This window comes from Leptonychotes weddellii, chromosome 10 (genome assembly GCF_054177405.1).
Source record: "Leptonychotes weddellii isolate Sample4059 chromosome 10, ASM5417740v2, whole genome shotgun sequence".
In the NCBI taxonomy this organism is placed as follows: domain Eukaryota; kingdom Metazoa; phylum Chordata; class Mammalia; order Carnivora; family Phocidae; genus Leptonychotes; species Leptonychotes weddellii.
This window is the reverse complement of record NC_138378.1, coordinates 78005371-78023260: the sequence shown is the minus strand read 5'-3', so window position 1 is coordinate 78023260 and position 17890 is coordinate 78005371. Positions and strand designations below refer to the sequence as shown.

The 17890-nt window shown below is 44.3% G+C and overlaps 1 protein-coding gene across 13 annotated transcripts in view; it reads left to right on the top strand.

Moving 5' to 3' along the window:
- Positions 1–17890, top strand: part of SFXN5 (sideroflexin 5) — a 109374-nt gene that overhangs the window by 31387 nt on the left and 60097 nt on the right. For 11 of the 13 annotated variants that reach the window (XM_081833676.1, XM_081833688.1, XM_081833679.1 and 8 more), the window contains 3 exons: positions 1684–1710; positions 2220–2274; positions 4181–4206. The exons of the other annotated variants lie outside the window; for them this stretch is intronic. In XM_081833676.1, coding sequence (XP_081689802.1) covers positions 1684–1710; positions 2220–2274; positions 4181–4206 — 108 coding nt within the window. The remainder of the gene's footprint in view (positions 1–1683; positions 1711–2219; positions 2275–4180; positions 4207–17890) is intronic. 13 annotated transcript variants of the gene reach the window in all.

Here is a 17890-nt window from a genome sequence, read left to right as displayed (position 1 = left end):
GGGACTCCAGGATCATGACCTGAGCCAAAGGCAGTTGCTTAACCAACTGAGCCACCCAGGCGCCCTGCATGGTTTTTTTAAATAAAATCTTAATTTTAGAATAGCCTTGGATTTTCTGTGTGCCCAGCACTGTGGGAGATGATGGGTGACAGCCTTGGAAGACAAGCTCCTGCCTCCAAGGAGCTGGACTTAGACATAGGAGATTCTGATCCTGGGTGGGAAATATGGGGTGTCAGGAGTCTGCACAGGGCCTGGGGTCACATCGAAGATGGTGCTGGGATTGGAGGCACTTTCTGAGCAAAGGGGATCGGCCTTTTGTTACTTTGTTTTACCTCTTTGCTGTTACGCTCTGACTTACCTTCTTTGGCCAACAGCAATTCTGCATTTGGTTTTTCTCCCTTCAGTCCCCTTTTTCCATAATTATTATTTTTAAAAAATTGACCACTTCAGTCTTCGTGGTCTGGAATCACAAACAATCAAATATGTTTGAAATGTATCTAAAATAAGGGTAATTAGGCTGTGAATTAAGGGTTGAAGGACTCTGATGTGAGTAAAATGCATAAATGTGAATTCTTCAATCTATGCTTCTGTTTCTGCTACCTGGTGGCCTTCTGCAGCTTAATTTATATTCCAGATGACAACAGTGCCACAAAACTGAAGCATAACTGAACCGTTCTGTTGTAAAACTAACATCAACTGCTGGCCACCTCCTCCCTCTCACCTCATACCTTCTTGCTCCTTTAAAAACGCACTGCCTTTGCTTTGCCCACATGTACATTTTTATTCACTATGTTTTCTTGATTCTAAAAGTTTCTCTTATACCACATTTTAATGTCTCTCAAATGGGATGAGTCTTTTAATGGATGGAGGTCTTGGGATTATGTTAAAGTTTTCCTTCTCGGTGGCACATGATAGTGCATCTTAGGATCGCTGATATCTTAGACTCAATGAGATACAGTGTTTATACCATTTGAAGGAATTAGCAATGGTTCTGTCCGTCCAGCCTGTCTCCCACACTGTGCTGGAGAGAAAACCTCACCGCTTATTTGAAAGCAACTTTCTTCTCCTTGTAACCTTCTTATAACAACTACAACAATAGGGATCATAATACCCACAGCAGTCAGCCGCGGTCAAGCACCTACTCTGTGCCCAGCGCTGCTCCAGGCACCTTTCCTATACCTCTTCCACGATGGTGGAGGCACTGCTATTACCCGCATTTTACAAGTGAGGAAATGGAGGTTCAGAGGAAGGAGGGGCAAAGCCAGGAATCCAGGCAGTCTGTCCAGCTTTGAAAAATCCGTGCTATGCTGCTTCTAGTGATTCCAGGAGACGTACTCAAGTGTCTTCATTGAAACCTTAGAATTAACTAGAAAATTGCTGGAAGAATTTTTCAAGTAATTTTACAGCGTAGCCAGAATAGAGAACCCCTGGTTTGGATGGTCTGCGTGAGATCCCCTGGTTCTGCTGTCCTGGGATGTCTGATGCCACAGTCCCAGGGAAGCTACCAGGCCTGGGGGCACCAGGACAACCTGAGCCTCTTATGCCCTTTGGAGCTGGGTCTCTTGGTTAAAAAATGTGGCTTATGAGACCTTCAATTGATAAATGCTTTTCATTTTTGTCCTTTCTTTTCTTTTCCTTTTTTTTGTTCTTTTTCTTCTCTCTCCCATCCTTCCTTCCTTGCAGCTCTGGAGTGCACAGAAAATCAAGCAGGTAATTCAGTTTTGGGTTTGTTTCCTTCCCTTGCCCTGCCCTGTCCTGGGGATCCACAGCTGTGCTGCCCAGCCTTTCCCCTCCCATTAGCCCCCAGCTGCCAGCCCAACTGCCTCGCCCTTCCTTCCTCCCTAACACCCGGGGCCTCAGTTTCTGACTGCCGGAGCTCAGGCCCCTTGCGTTTCCCTGGGCCCCTGAACTCCTTCCCTGTGGGGTCCTTCTACAAAATCCTTCTTACATGCCTACTAAATACTAGGCATGGGGGACAGAGGACCTGCAAGGTAGACTCAGTCCCACTCCCCTGCGTTCAGCTTTAAGTGTGAGTCAGGAAAAGCCCTGTTGGTGGCCCATGTTTTGGTTTTCTCTTGCCTTGAATGATGGGAAAGGATTGACTGGCCAGTCCTTCTGGGGGAGCTCTCCTTTCCCTCCTTCCTCCGTCTCCCGTCCCCCTGTCTGCTCCCCCACCGCTCCCCACAGTCACCCTGTGCCTTGTTCCCTGCTCTTGCTAGGCTATTCTACACCCAGATACCAATGAGAAGATCTTCATGCCCTTTAGAATGTCAGGTAAGCCCGTGGGACCCTTCTGATTCTGCCTAGCCCCGGGTACTTACCATGGTCACAGCTCCGGGAGCATCCAGATGTAGCGAGCTGAGGAAGGGCAGAACCTGTGACACACGTGGCCACATTTGCACCTGCATATTCACCTTGGCTCGACCTTACAGACCTCTGGCCAGGCCTCAGAATCACCTCTGGGGCTTTAGAAAAAATGTGCCTGTCTGCTTTCTCTGCCTGAGCAGTGGGGGTGGGGCGGAGGCCTCCACAGGGGAATGTGGCGCTCCCACCCCGGTTACACAGTACTCACTGAGCGGCAGCCTCAGGGGTGACCCCGGATTCCGGCAAGCCCTGCCTTCTGTGAGTCACTCCTCCCTTACCTACCTGTGCACACTGTGCTCTTTCCTTCCAAACCATGTTCCCTTAAAGGCATTTAAGCCCCAGGCTCCCCTCTACTCCAGAATGCATGCACTGCATTTGCACGAGTGCCCACACGGAAGGTGGATCCCCATTCTGTGGAGACCAGTGGCAGAGGGGGTGGGGTGGGAGAGTGGCCATAAGATCCCTGCGGCCCAGGAAGTCCCCGCCCTGTGGGCACCGGAGGGACAGCTCTGTATGCACGAGCTTAGTAGCCTAGAAAAGCGCTTGCGCGCACCGTGCGTGTGTCCCACCTGTAGTTCTGAGAGGCTGCAGGCCTTGTGCGGAGTCACACGGCAGAGTGCTGGTGCCTCCCCCGTGCCGTTTCTCAGGGCCCCGGGGCACTCTTGCAGGGCTGGGTGGAGGGCTCCTGGCTGGTGCCTTGGAAAGTCCCCAGGGGAGGGGAGAAAGGGTCTCTATCGGGGGCTGTTCGCAGCTGGGTCAGTCAGGATGCCCACCCCCAGAGAGCCTGACCTCATGTGGGTGAGAGAAAAAACAACCATGGTTCATCATTGTGCCAACTGAGGCCTTCGTGCCCGGGGATCCTCCTTGCTTGGCCATGAGAAACTGCCAGGCGCAAAGGCCGGAGCGGCTTGTACCCATGGCTGTAGGTGCTCCCAGTCCCTGCACGCGGCCACAGCAGGCTCTCACCTGGAGCCTGGCTTCTCTTGTCACTGTCCAGGCAAACCCTGGATCTGTCTCCAGAGGGACGTGGGCGCTAGAGTGACATGACGGCTCGTGTGCATGCACAGTTACACGCACTCAGCACACGACCCTTTGCTTTCGAGAGCTCAGAGAAGCGTGGTTGTCCGCTGTCCCACCACCGGCTGACTGGCTGCCGTAAGAGTCAGGGACACAAGGCCGCCCACTGACAGCAGGGTGGGGGCCGTGGAGGGAGCCTCCCACCGTGTCGGGGCCGTGAGCAGTGAGGGAACGGTGCTCTCTCCTGCCCTACGGAGGATGTCCAGCCAGGGTACGAGAAAGTTACAGAGGACCGGTGGCATGTCGAGGTACACACCTCAAGTGCGTGGGGAGTTCCCTTTCCAGAATCGGTCATGATGCCGGGGAAGTAAAGATGTGTGCTCGAAAGGCAAGGTGAGAGAAGGAGGACATTCCAGGGCCTGTGAAGACAGCGTAGTGTGTGTCGTGAGTGTGGGCTGGGGACGTCGTACCTCATGGAGGAAATCATGGGACGAGCGCTGAGTGTAGTATGGTGGCCCCCCAGCAGTGGGCAGCCCTGCCCTCAGCAATGGGCCTCTGAGTTTTGGAGGCAAGTGAGAAGTGTCTGGCTAAAGGGGGACAGAGAGAGGGTGGTGGAGGGACACAGGGGAGCCTTCTATCCTGGAGGGCTGAGCCAGGAAAAGGTCTGGGGGTGGAGGTGCCCCATCAGGGCCATTGACAAGACCAAACCCGGAAGTCTCTTCCACTGTCTCTGTTGAGAGGTGGATGGGGTGGAGTGGGGTGGGACTGGAAGACCTGACCCTCTTCTCTCCCCTCGCAGGTTACATTCCTTTTGGAACGCCAATTGTAAGTATTACCTTCAAAGGTTTTTCTTTTCTAAAACATTTTTTAGTGTATAACTTTACATCATTGTTCATAAATATTTAAGATGTTGATTTAGGATACATTCCTGGAGGGGAATTATCAGATAAAGTGGCGCATAAGTCTTTTTAATTCTCTTGATGTGTATCGTCAAATTTCTTTCCATAAAGACGTGCAGGCCGATGTGCACCCAACACGGAGCCTCGAAGTGCCTTTCTCCCTGTATGCTCCCATCCCGAGTATTGTCACTAGGACGTGCTAGTCACAGGGAAGTTTTCCCAAAAAGCTTAGGAAGTCAGAAAATAAGCACACCTTCTGAAACCTAAAGTTTAAAATGAACTCAGAAAGGATTCATTATTCTTTTTGCTTAGTTTTGGCATCAGGGTTAAGTTGGCTCTTTTTTTTAAAATTTATTTTTATATATATTTAAAAAAATATATATATATATATGAACAAAACTAATGTACAGAAAGGCGCATTCATCATAAATGTACAGCCTGGTAAGTTTTCACAAAGCAAGCACATCCAAGTAATGCACACTTAGGTAGATTTAGAGTATTAGCAGCATATCAGGAACCTCTCCTGCACGCCTCAGTCCTATAGGGAATCACTTTTCTGACTTCCTTTGCTGTGTTCCAGTTTGGCCTATTACTGAATTTTATATAAATGGAATCATCAGGATGTATCTGTTTTGGTCTGGCTTCTTTCACTCAAAATTGTATGTGTGAAACTCATCCATATTGTTGCATGTAGTATTAATTGGTTCTTTTCTCATTGCTGACTGCATCATATCCCCATTGTTATAACTGTATCAAAATTTATTTACCCATCCTACTTTTGGTGAACATTTGGGCTGGTTCTGGTTTGGAGTTCACAAAAAACAGTGTGGCTTTGAACATGATTGTACAAGTCCTTTAGAGGATGTTTCCCCTCATTTCTCCTGGATGATACCACAAGGTTAAAGAGAGAACAACGAAAGGCAGCGCGTGATCCTAGAACCGGGATCGGGATGGGGTGTGTGTGACATGGTATGTGGTCTCTTGTAAAGTGAAACATGCACTTACATCCAGTGTGAGCCAGCAACTGTGCTTTTAGGCACTTACTTCAAGAGAAATGAATACATTCACAAATGTTTATAGTCGCTTTCTTCATATTAGCCTAAAACTGAAAAAAAGAAGAGAGTGACCAGCAGATGCTAAAACCATGAGTGAAAACCTGATTGGGAACAGAGTCATTACCCAGTCTCAAAGTTTCCTATGTATTTCACAGATATCATTCCTTCTATATTTATTTGCGGGCCCCCTCCTGTGAATAAGAGTTTTTCCCCCTTCTGCCTCCCCCTTTAATGTTTTTAAAATGATCAGTATGGTCAGTGCATTTTTTGTATTCAGTAACAATTTACTTCTGTTATTATTCATTTTGATATATAAATTGTGCCAAATGTGATGAAGAGGAACCCTGTAAAGCAGTTTCTCTGTCCATCTGATGTGTCCTCCGTATTCTTGGAGAACTTCAAAACTTTTGGGCACAATATATGGATATTCCAGACTCATTTTGTAGTTTCCGTGCCCCAGTCCTGGAATCGTGCATTTCTCCAAAGAGCTCTCATTCCGTTCAGAGAATGGTATTTGGATACCAAGATCTGAATGCGAGGTATGCTCACTGTTACCAGAGAGTCATTGTTTCTAGGCCCTCTTAGCATTCAGAGCTAGGAGATACAACTTCAAAATGATGAATTCATGCCAATAATTCCAATCCAGCATCTTAGAGTTCTTGCGTTCCTCCCATTTCATATCTATATCTCCCTTCTCCCTGAATGAGAATCCAACAACCATATACATACTCTCTTACCAAATCTTATACACGAATGAAAGAATTTCAGAATTACTACATCAACCCTACTCCCCATAAGTGTATTAAGTGAAACTCAAGATTTCTTTGAAGTTCTTAGAATATATCCTACTGAGAGTATACAGAGAATTGTGTTCAAAAGTTACTTGAATTAATGTGTAGTTGTTATTTGTTTGATACACAGTTAGGTTTATTTGTCATTGTTGGCATTCAGTTTTAGTTGTTTCCCCGTTCTTATTGACTTGTTTTTTGAAACTTTTAAAATATTAACATCGTTCAAAAGTCAAAGCTATATAAAAAAGGCATGATACAAATCCCATTCCCCTCCTTATCCCTTCTATCTCCTGCCCACCCATCCTCTGTAGGTAAACAATTTTATCTTTCTTATTTCTTTTTGTAAAAATAAGCAAATACAAACGTATTTCCCTTTTTTCTTATACAAAAGGTTGCATTCTACATATACTCTTTGCGCAATGTTTTTTTCCACTTAATGACATATTCTGGAAATTATGGCCCGTCAGTTTACAGAGGTCTTCCTCATTCTTTCTTTTTAATAGCTATATGGTAGTCTACTATGTAGAAGTATCATAATTTATTCAGCTAATTTCCTGCATGTGGACATTTAGACTATTTCCACTGTTTTGCTATTATGAAGAACGCCAGAATGGGTAATCCTGTGCATGTTGTTTTGATACTGTTAGAGATATATCTTGAGGGTAAATTTCTAACTTCTGTGAAAGGCTAATTAAATAGACATTTCTGGAAACACTGAGCAAGAAAAAAGAAGATGCAAATACACATATTAGGAATAAAAAGTATAATAACTATAGATACAATAGAAGTTTAAAAGATCAGAATACATTGAACAATCTGGGGTAATAAATTTGAAGACCTGGAAGAACAGGACACATTTCTGAGGAAGTATAGCTTCCCAGAGATTGCCAAGAGGACATATAGAATTTGAATAGACTATGAATAGAGAGAAATTAAATCAGTCGTTTAAAATATATGCACCAAAGAACAAACAAACAAAACATCACCAGTAGACTCCCACAATCTTGCAGGTGACTACTCTCAAAAGAATAACCAAACTCAATTTTCACTTAACTCCTAAAAGAGAATAAAAAAGAGGAAATGTCCTCCAATTCATCCATGAGACACTTTGAGACAAATACCAAGAAGTAAATGGAAGAAAGAAAAATTATAGGCTAATATCACTTATGAAATTACATCTAGAAGTCTAAGTGAAATAATAACAAGTTGAATCCAGCAATGCATTAAAACATGTCATCACCAAATAATTTTTACCAAGAATGGTAACATAGAGAATGTATTAATATAGTTCATCACATTAACAAATTGAAGGAGAAATGTGATAATCTTGGTTGATTTAGAAAAATCATTTGATAAAATGAAACATAACTCCATTTATGACTTTTTTTTAAAAAAAAAGTGGATTAGATTCAGAAGGGAACTTTGTTAACTTATTGAGGTCTATCAAAAAAATAAAATCCCAGGGCGCCTAGGTGGCTCAGTTGTTGGACGTCTGCCTTCAGCTCAGGTCATGATCCCAGGGTCCTGGGATCGAGCCCCTCATCGGGCTCCCTGCTCTGCAGGAAGCCTGCTTCTCCCTCTCCCACTCCCCCTGCTTGTGCTCCCTCTCTCGCTGTGTCTCTCTCTGTCAAATAAATAAATAAAATCTGTAAAATAAAATAAAATAAAATCCCAACCCCAAGCAAGCACCATTCCTAAAGATGAAACAGATAAAGGTAAATTCTTAATGTTTGGAACAGGGTAAGAATCCCTGATATCCAACATTTTCCTGGAAGACTAGCAAGTACAGTAAGATATGAAAAAATAAATAAGTAGTAACAGAATTGGAAAGGAGGGAAAAAATCATTCATGAGGATAGACAAACTATTGGAGCTACTATTTTTAAAAGATGTCTGGTTGTAAGACCAGTATAAAAAAATTGTTGGAGGCTCCCTGCTCCGCGGGAAGCCTGCTTCTCCCTCTCCCACTCCCCCTGCTTGTGTTCCCTCTCTCACTGTCTCTCTCTGTCAAATAAATAAATAAAATCTTTAAAAAAAAAATTTGTTGGAGGCCCATGAATTTATAAAAAACATTTAGAATATGATATATTTTTAAAAAAAGATAGCATTTATAATAGCCCTTAAAACTATAAGGTACAGTAGCAACATTTTTCTAGGTATGTCTCCTGAGACAAGGGAAACAAGCAAAAATAAACTATTGGGACTACATCAAAATAAAAAGCTTCTGCACAGTGAAGGAAATCGACAAAACTAAAATTGACAAAACTGCCAAATGGGAGAAGATATTTGCAAATGATACATCTGATAAGGTGTTAATATCCAAAATATATAAAGCGCTTACATGACTCAACACCAAAAACCAAATAATCCAATTAAAAAATGGGCAGAGGACCTGAATAGACATTTTTCTAAAGAAGACATGCAGATGGCCAACAGACACGTGAAAAGATGCTCAACATCACTCATCATCAGGGAAATACAAATCAAAACCACAATGAGATATCACCTCATACCTGTCAGAATGGCTAGAATCAAAAAGATGAAATAACAAGTGTTGGCGAGGATGTGGAGAAAAAGGAACCCTCATGCACTGTTGGTGGGAATTTAGACTGGTACAGCCACTGCAGAAAACGGTGTGGAGGTTCCTCAAAAAATTAAAAATAGAATTACCATATGATCCAGGAATTCTATTTACCCAAAGAAAATGAAAACACTAATTCAAAAAGATACATGCAGTCCTATGTTTATTGCAGCATTATTTACAATAGCCAAGATATGGGAGCAATTCAAGTGTCCATCCATAGATGAATGGGTAAGGAAGATGTGGTATATATGTATACCATGGAACATTACTCAGCCATAGAAAGGATGAGATCCTGTCATTTGTGACAATATTGAGAGTATTAGAAAGTATTATGCTAAGTGAAATAAGACAGAGAAAGACATTATGCTTTCTAGAAAGTATGATGCTAAGTGAAATAAGTCGGAGAAAAGCAAATACCATATGATTTCACGTATATGTGGAATCTAAAAAAAAAACCAAAACAAATGAATAATCAAACAGCAGAAGCAGACCTATAAATACAGAGAACAAACTGATTATTAGCCAGAGGGAAGGGGTGTGGGGGAATGGACAAAATGGGGTGAAGGGGAGTGGGAGATACAGGCTTCCGGTTATGGGATGAGTAAGTCATGGGAATAAAATGTACAGCATAGGGAATATAGTCAGTGGTATTGTAATAGTGTTGATGGTGACAAATGGTAGCATCTCTCTCTCACGCATGCACAAAGTATCCCTGTTTCAGTGAATACTGTCTTGAATTCTACTTCATCTCATATCAATATTTCTATTCCCGTTTTGTTTATTTGCCTTGTAAATCATTGCCTACACCTTTGAATGAGTGACATTTAATTTCTGTGTCGTTTTGTATTATATGACTCCTGACGAACTATAGCTGAATTTTACTTCTTCGCCCAGTTCGAGAAACAGGTCTTTAATTTTAATAATAAATTCATATTTGTTCTGCCGCTGGTTATTGTGACCACTTATCCCAGCCATCAAGCATTTGGTTGGTTGGTTGGTTGGTTGGTTTACCAAGCTTTGCTGTTGTTTCCACTTCTTTTCCTGATTTGTGCTAGAATGATCTTTTCAGTGGTCCTTTGGTTTCTTAAGTAGTTTGGAAAGGGAAACCACCTACTTTTCTCTAATTACTATTCATCTGTAATATTTTACATACTGGTTCCATTATATTTACCCTATCAATATCAATAATTGAATAATAAATATGATCTTCTCAACCCTCCCCATATAGGAAGAGACTTTTTTAAAAGAGTCATTTGTTTATTATAGAGAGAGCGTGTGCATGTGAGTCGGGGGAGGGGTGGAAGGAGAGAATCTTCAAGCAGACTCCCCGCTGAGTGCAGAGTGCAACTCAGGGTGCATTCCCATAACCCATGAGATCATGACCTGAGCCGGATGCTTAACTGACTGAGCCACCTGGGTGCCCCAGGAAGAGACTTTTAACATACCATTTTACTCCACCTGCTACCATTTTACCCATACACACCTGCCAAGATTCTGGAAATAATTTGAAATTTCATCAGATTTTTTGAATCCTTGCTTAATTAACACCTGTATGAAACGTCACAATTATTTAGGCTGTGTGTGTGTATTCTATGTTTGGCTGGAGCACTTCTTTGAATAATATTCAGAGTGTGTGGGCAATATACTTTTTGGGTCCTTGCGTATCTGGAAATGTCTTTTTTTTCTCTCTCATACATGAACAATAGTTGGCCTGATTCTCTTTTCCTTTGTAGGTAAACCTCCCCCACTCCCCTTGGGATCCTTTGGTATTTTTTTCTCTTTATCTTTGGAGTTCAGAAATATCCTCAGGATTAAAAAAAAAAATCTTCTCTGTATATTTTATAAAATTATACAAGTAATACATGAATATGTTCTTTGGAATTCAAAAATACCACCAAGACTTTTTTAAAGAATATTTTAAAAGTTGTACAAGTAATACATGAATATGTTCTCTCAGCTCAGAATTCAAACAATACAAAAAACGTAGAAATTCCCCTGACAAAGCTCAACCCTAAATCTGCTCCCAGAAGTAATCTCTGTTAGAACTTTGATGTGAACTTTCAGGCTTTTTTCTAGGCATTTGCATACATAGGAATAATCATTTAAACATTCTTTTCTGTTTTGTATTTTTTCCATTAAAAATGTAACAGTATACTTAGTTATCTACAATACCGTATTACACTTAGCAGTTTGCCTACGTAAAGATCGGCTTCATTCATTTGTTTCTTCCTGCTGAGTAGTATTCTCTCCCCTAGTGATGGATTTCAGTTGTTTCTGATTATTTGCTATTAGAAGTAATAGTGCTTGTGTGACAAATCCTTGTGAACTTATTTTTGTACAAGTATGAAGACTGCTCAGAGGCCCATTCTAGAGAGTGAATTTGCTGTGTAAATGGCTATGGCCATTTACATTTTTGATAGCTATTGCCAAATTACCTTTCAGGAAGGCTATATTTCACTACACCTTAGTAACATTGGTATTCATATTTTTAGACTTTTTTGGTACATATTTTTGTACACCAACCTGATGGGAGAAAGGTAGCATCTCACTGTGGTTTTAGTTTTTATTTCCCTGAATACCAAAAAGATTGTGCTTCTTTTCATCTATTTATTTACCATTTATATTTCCTCTTCTGTGAATTACCTGTTCACATCCTTTGTCCATTCTTCCATTAGTTGTATTTTCCTAATTGATTTGTAAGAGTTCTTTATATATTTGGATAATAATCCTTTGAATTATATACATTGCAAATCTCTTCTCCCAGCTATTTCCCCTTCACTCTTTGGTGTCTTTGTTGTGGAAAGTTTTAAATATTGATGTTTTAAAATATAATGATCTTTTCGGGGCACCTGGGTGGCTCAGTCAGTTGAGCGTCTGACTCTCGATTTCAGCTCCGGTCATGATTTCAGGGTCCTGAGATTGAGCCCTGTGTCGGACTCCAAGCTCAGCTCAGAGTTTGCTTGGGGTTCTCTCTCTCCCTCTGCTGCTCCCCATGCTCTCTCTCTTTTTCTCTAAAATAAATATATAAGGGATGCCTGGGTGGCTCAGTCGGTTAATTGTCTGCCTTCAGCTCAGGTCAGGATCCCAGGGTCCTGTGATCCAGTTCCACATTGGGCTCCTTGAGCAGCAGGGTGTCTGCTTCTCCCTCTGCCTGCCGCTCCCCGTGTTTGTGCACGCTCTCTCTGACAAATAAATAAAATCTTTGAAAAAATAAAATAAAATAAATAAAGAAAATCTTTAAAAAATATATAATGACCTTGCCTTGGGTTGGGTTTGAGTCCTGTTCCCCCTTTTCACCTTCATCTCCTTTATTAAAATAAACAGATTTATGAGAGTCATGTCCAGGAATCAGCTCTTGGATGCATTTATCAATTCTTCTGCTTCCATTTTCTAATTTATTCATTTCTGCTTTTGTTTTTATAATATCCGTTTTTTTCCTCTTTGGTGTGTTTGTGGGGTTTTTTGTTGTTGTTTTGGTGTGTTTTTTTTTGCTTTTTACCTTGAATATTTATTCTCATTCTTTCTTTCTAATAAAAATGCTTAGAGCAGGGTGCATGGGTGGCTCAGTTGTTAAGCATCTGCCTTCGGCTCAGGTCATGATCCCAGGGTCCTGGGATTGAGCCCCGCATGGGGCTCCCTGCTCAGAGGGGAGCCTGCTTCTCCCTCTCCCACTCCCCGCTGCTTGTGTTCCCTCTCTCGCTGTGTCTCTCTCTGTCAAATAAATTTAAAAAATCTTTAAAAAAAAAAAGTGCTTAGGGCTGTGAATTTGCTTCTGAGTATATCTAATACCTGGCTGTATCTAATATGTGGTCGTATAGGGTGATCTATGTTTTTATTTTCCAAATGAGTTTGAAATTATAGTTTCGAATCATCTTTAATCAATTAGATAGTCAGAAGAACACATTTCATTTTATTTTATTTTTTAAAAGATTTTATTTATTTATTTAGAGAGAGAGCGAGAGTGGTGGGGAGGGGCAGAGGGAGAGGAAGAGAGAAAATCTCAATCAGACTCCATGCTGAGCGCAGAACCTGACATGGGGCTCGATCTCACGACCCTGAGATCATGACCTGAGCCAAAATCAGGAGTCAGACGCTTAACTGACGGAGCCACCCAGGTGCCCCCAGAAGAACACATTTTTAATCACAAGTGATTGGCCTCTTTAAAATGTATTCTTTTGTCATTATTTTTTACTTTGTTGTATTTTGTTATGACCTGTACAATTTGAGATGTATCTTGGTTTTCTTTGTAGCATACTATACGATTAGACCAGTTGGGATTAGGGCCATCTGCATATTAAAAAGTTCAAAATAACACTGGCTTAAATAAAATAATTTATAACTCGCTTATGTCAAAGAAGTTTAGAGGTAGGTGGATCCCCATAATGCTACCAGGAACCTAGACTTCCATTTTTCTACACCATTCTCAGTGTTGGCTTCTGTCATCAAAATCACCTCATAACCCAGTATGGTTGTCAGAGTTCCAGCCATCACATCTATATTACAGGGAGGAGAAAGATGGGAGGAGTAAAAGGATGTACTTCCCAGTGGGTCAGTTCCCTTTAAGGAGACTTCTTCAAAGTCTCACACAACAGTTCTGTTTACATTTCATGTAGAATCCCCCAACTATAGGGATTCTGTTACTAAGAAAGAAGGGAAGAATGGTTGATATGTAGGCAAAAAGAATGTGCCATAATAATTTTAATGGGTTGATACGTAGGCAAAAAGAATCTGCCGTAATAATTTTAATAAATGTTCCATCAACACTTGAGAAAGAAAGATACATCACTTAACAATATCATCTCTTTACCAAACCAGAGAAGTTGAATTTGGGGCTCATTTCCCCATAAGAGGCCCAGTGGACCCTTACTTATACAATTAATGGCTGCCATTAACTGGGATGAAGTAGCTAACCCAAGGGACACCAGCACTGTCTCTGGTTCACAAGGTGTTATTTTTTTTTTTTTATGACACCCCATCATTTTCTACTCGCTTCTTCCTACCCAAGACGAGTCAGTTATTCCAAGGTCACTAGAGCCTTGCAGGCATCCTGGGAACTTGGGTGCTGTCCACTCTTGTGTGGTTCAGGGGTTTACTGCTGAAGCAGATGCTGTGAATGTCTTCTGAGCACCAATCCTCTCCCAGCCTGGAGCAAGCATCCCTCTGTGAATAAATGTGTAGGGTATGAGAATAGGGTGCCCTGGCCCTGAGATCCTGTATGAACACTTGACTGAGAACAATGGGCAGCATGAGCTGGGGCATCTCCCAGCAGGTCTCAGTGGCGGCTGGAGCCAAAATGACAATGCTCACCTAACCCCACTTCCTAGTCCCAAATATTCATATTCCAGGATTCAGAATAGCTGGCCCAGAGGCCAGGGCCTGCAAGGAGTCATTGGACGAAGAGAACTGGTGGCCTTCTATCTTGGCACTTTGACGAGATAAGCAATCAGAGCGCTCATGGTCCCATTCCTTCCTGGGCCATGGCCTGGCCTCGCATGGAAGGAGCACTGTGGCTGTTCTAGTCCTTCTACCAGAGGCTGGCTCCCACTGGCCACATCAGCTCCCCTAGGGCCCCCACCGTCACCTGGTGGCACTGAATATCTCAGCAAAGGCCTGGTCTGAAGGGGACTGAAGGTTCCAGTCCACACCTTAGGGAAGCCCCTGGTGTGATAGAGTGCGTAAGAAATATATACATGCAGAAGCCACTAAAGTGCTTACCAAAATAGAAATGGGGTGCTGGCGAATGTGCTAGGAACTGGGTCCCTGAGTGATGAAGGGAAGGGGTGATTAAATCTGGCAGATGCCTCAACTGAGATGCTTCTGGAAACAACATCCCTGCTTCCTGCCTAGGTGAGCATCCCCGGCTCGACCCCCGTGTGGTTCCCGCCTTGCCTAAGAGTAACCCCGCCCCCACCCTGCTCACTCTCCAGAGCTCAGGAGAAACGAGCTGGTTTTCTCCCAGAGGCTGGTGCCAGTTTAGTCAGCAGATTTCACAGATCCACTGGCACCCATGTAGTGTCTTATTTTAAGCTTAGCATTTGAAGATGGGAACTTTTCCCCCTTTGGTGTGTGGCAAAGAGATCCCAATTTATACATAAGCATGGTGGCTAAGCCAGTGCACCGAGGCTGTTCCCAAGGCGAGTGCGGTTCACGGCACCTCTCCTTCGGGTACCTTCCCAAAAGAACCCCGCCCACCGTGGTTGCTTGTAACTGGCAGTTCTGTTCCCAGGTTTCCACTAAGTGGTGTGCAGCGCTGTCCCTTCCATGCACACGTGGCTGGGGGGAGGCAGGGCCACTGTGGCGGTCCCTGTCCTATCCTGTCTGCATTTCCCCACGGGCCAGCCTGGACCCTGCACCCTTGGCTACCAGAATGTCTCACATGCCAGGAACTGGGTTTCTCTTGTGGGCCTGAGCTCCTCCCAGGTGCTCTTGTGCCTCTCTCCTCTGCTCTGAGCTCCCCGTGACACTGCTGTCCGCCTCTCCCTGCCCCCTGTCATTTTTGAACCGTCGAAACTCAAGGCCCCAAACCCCCATATCCAGCTGGGAGACCGAGGATGGCAGACTAGAGCATCCCGTCAGCGAGTCCAGGGGCCCTGCGTTACATCCAAACCAGATCCCTGTCTTGGGACATTCACAGCTGGGATTCTATACGCTGAACCCTGTGGGTTTTAACACCGCAGGTGTGTGCGTGGACTTAGAAACCTCAGAAGGTGCTGGTGTGGGTCACTTCGTCTCCGGGGGAGGGGGAGGGGTAGACCACAGAGGGTTCACTTCGAGTGAGGATTTGGCTGTGTCCCAGAGCCTTCCTGGTGTCTCCCAACCCTCCTCATCCCAGACTCTGCTTTTTCACACATTTAAATACCAGTCACAATTTTCTTCCTGGCCTACCTCCATTGTAACCTGCCACCAGTCAGTTGGGCCTGGTTTATACCCTACAAGAGGTGTTGCTCAGTTAAGCTAGAATCGAGCCGTCAGAGACAAACATTTATTTGACAAAAGATATTCTCTTTAGCTGGTTGGGATCCTTTAAATAGCACCCCTCATGCACTGAAGTGTTACTTTTCAGATCGTTAGCCACATAAATCAGAAGATGGAGACAAAGTAGAAGGAAAAAACAGGCAAATTGTTGAGTCCTGGGCCCCTGGCAGGTCTTTGAAAAATGAAGAGGAGCATTTTAGAATTGAGTGAGTCAGTATGCAGGAAGTGGGTATGAGCCAGGGGAGTGTCGCTTTACCAGTGAGGACTCCCAGGTATGTGGTAAGTGAACGCTGAGGTTCTCACCCCTCCGAAGCTTCTGGAAGCTCTCGGGAAAGACTTTCAGCAGATTTGTACTACTGAGATGAATACTGCAAAGAAGGCAGGCAGGGTGCTGGGGGAGCGTGGGACAGGGGACCTAACTCATCTTGAGGGCCAGGGAGCGCTTCCTGGAGGAAATGACAACTAAGCTGAAACCTGGAGGATGAGGAGGGATTAGCCACGTAGAGGTGGGGTGGAGGGGACAGGGACAGTTGCTGGACCCTGTGCTGTACTCTGTACTCATCCCCTGACTTGGATTTCAGCACCCCATTGTTTTGACACACACTGTTTCCTCTCTGGATTTTCTGTACTTTTAAAACATCTTTCTCCTATCCCTCGAATCAGTTTTGCATGGGCGGCTGCCAAGGAAGTGGGGGCTGCTCAGTTCTCTCTTTCTGAGCCCCAGTATCATAGGACATAGGATTGTGACCAGCAGCCTTGCTCCCCTATCTTCATCTTCTGCTGTTCACGGCCCACCTCCGGCCAAGCGGCTCAGGGTATTTGGTGGTGCCCATCTCCCCGATCGAGATCTTATCTCTCTGCAAGGGTTAGAATACTCCGAAGGAGGGGTCCCGAAGGAAAGATGTGATTTTTCTTGTGGGCCAGTTGCCATATGGGTGCCATTGGCCCCATTCTGGATTCTGTCCTGAGATGAGGCTCGGGCACAAAGTGCCCTTCTTCCTGGACTGGCCGGGGCAGCCCCAGAGTTGGGCTGTTGGTCACCAGATGGAATGATAAGCTAGGCTGCTCTGGAACCAACATCACTAGTGAAGCCATAGTTCAAGTGCACTAGTGATGGTACAGAATTTTGGACCACAAAGCACAGCAGAGTCACTCTTCATATATGGCAACCCCTGTATTAAACAGCTATTGCCAAGACAGTGCTGTGTAACAAACATCCACAGCATTGCCGTGGCAACCATAAGCATTTAGTCTTGGGGGTCTGTGATTACCTGGGGTTCAGGTGGTCTTCACTGTGCTTGACAGAGGCAGTCCTGCTTCTCCTTGCAGGTCTGGGGTCAACTGAGAGTCAGCCACCGCAGGCTGTGCTATGCTTCCCGTGCCTCCCCCCCTCCTTGGACAAGGACACTAGTCAGGGCGTGTCTCCTCAAGGCCATGTTAGACGCACAAGACGGCCAGCAGAGACGCGTGTGCCCTCTGGGGCCTGGGCTCTGAGCTGGCATCCTGCCACCTCGTCCCACAGGCACCTGGCCACAGCATGATGTATAGCCACGCAACGCCCAGAGCATGGAAATACATTCTTCCCATGGCAAGGGCATGAATGCAGGGAGGAGTGAAGAATCGGGACCAAACACTCAATCTGCCCCTCTCTCCAAAGGCCCGCACCCCCATGCAATTTGGACCTTAATAAAAGGAGTAAGGAAGAAATGGGTGGTGGTGGTCATGGTCACGGTCCATTATAGATCTTTTCCCTGACCAAGAATTCACGTTCTCTCTCTCTCTTTTTTTAAAGATTTTATTTGTTTATTTTAGAAGTGGGGGGAGGAGGGGCAGAGGGAGAGGGAGAAGCAGACTCCACACTGAGCATGGAGCCTGATGAGGAGCTCCATCCCAGGACCTTGAGATCATGACCTGAGCCGAAATCAAGAGTCGGATTCTTAACCAACTGAGCCACCCAGGCGCCCCCAAGATTTAATGTTCTTTTTTTTTAATTTTTTTTTTTTGAGATTTTTTTTTTTTTTTTTAAGATTTTATTTATTTATTTGAGAGAGAGAATGAGAGACAGAGAGCATGAGAGGGAGGAGGGTCAGAGGGAGAAGCAGACTCCCTGCCGAGCAGGGAGCCCGATGCGGGACTCGATCCCGGGACTCCAGGATCATGACCTGAGCCGAAGGCAGTCGCTTAACCAACTGAGCCACCCAGGCGC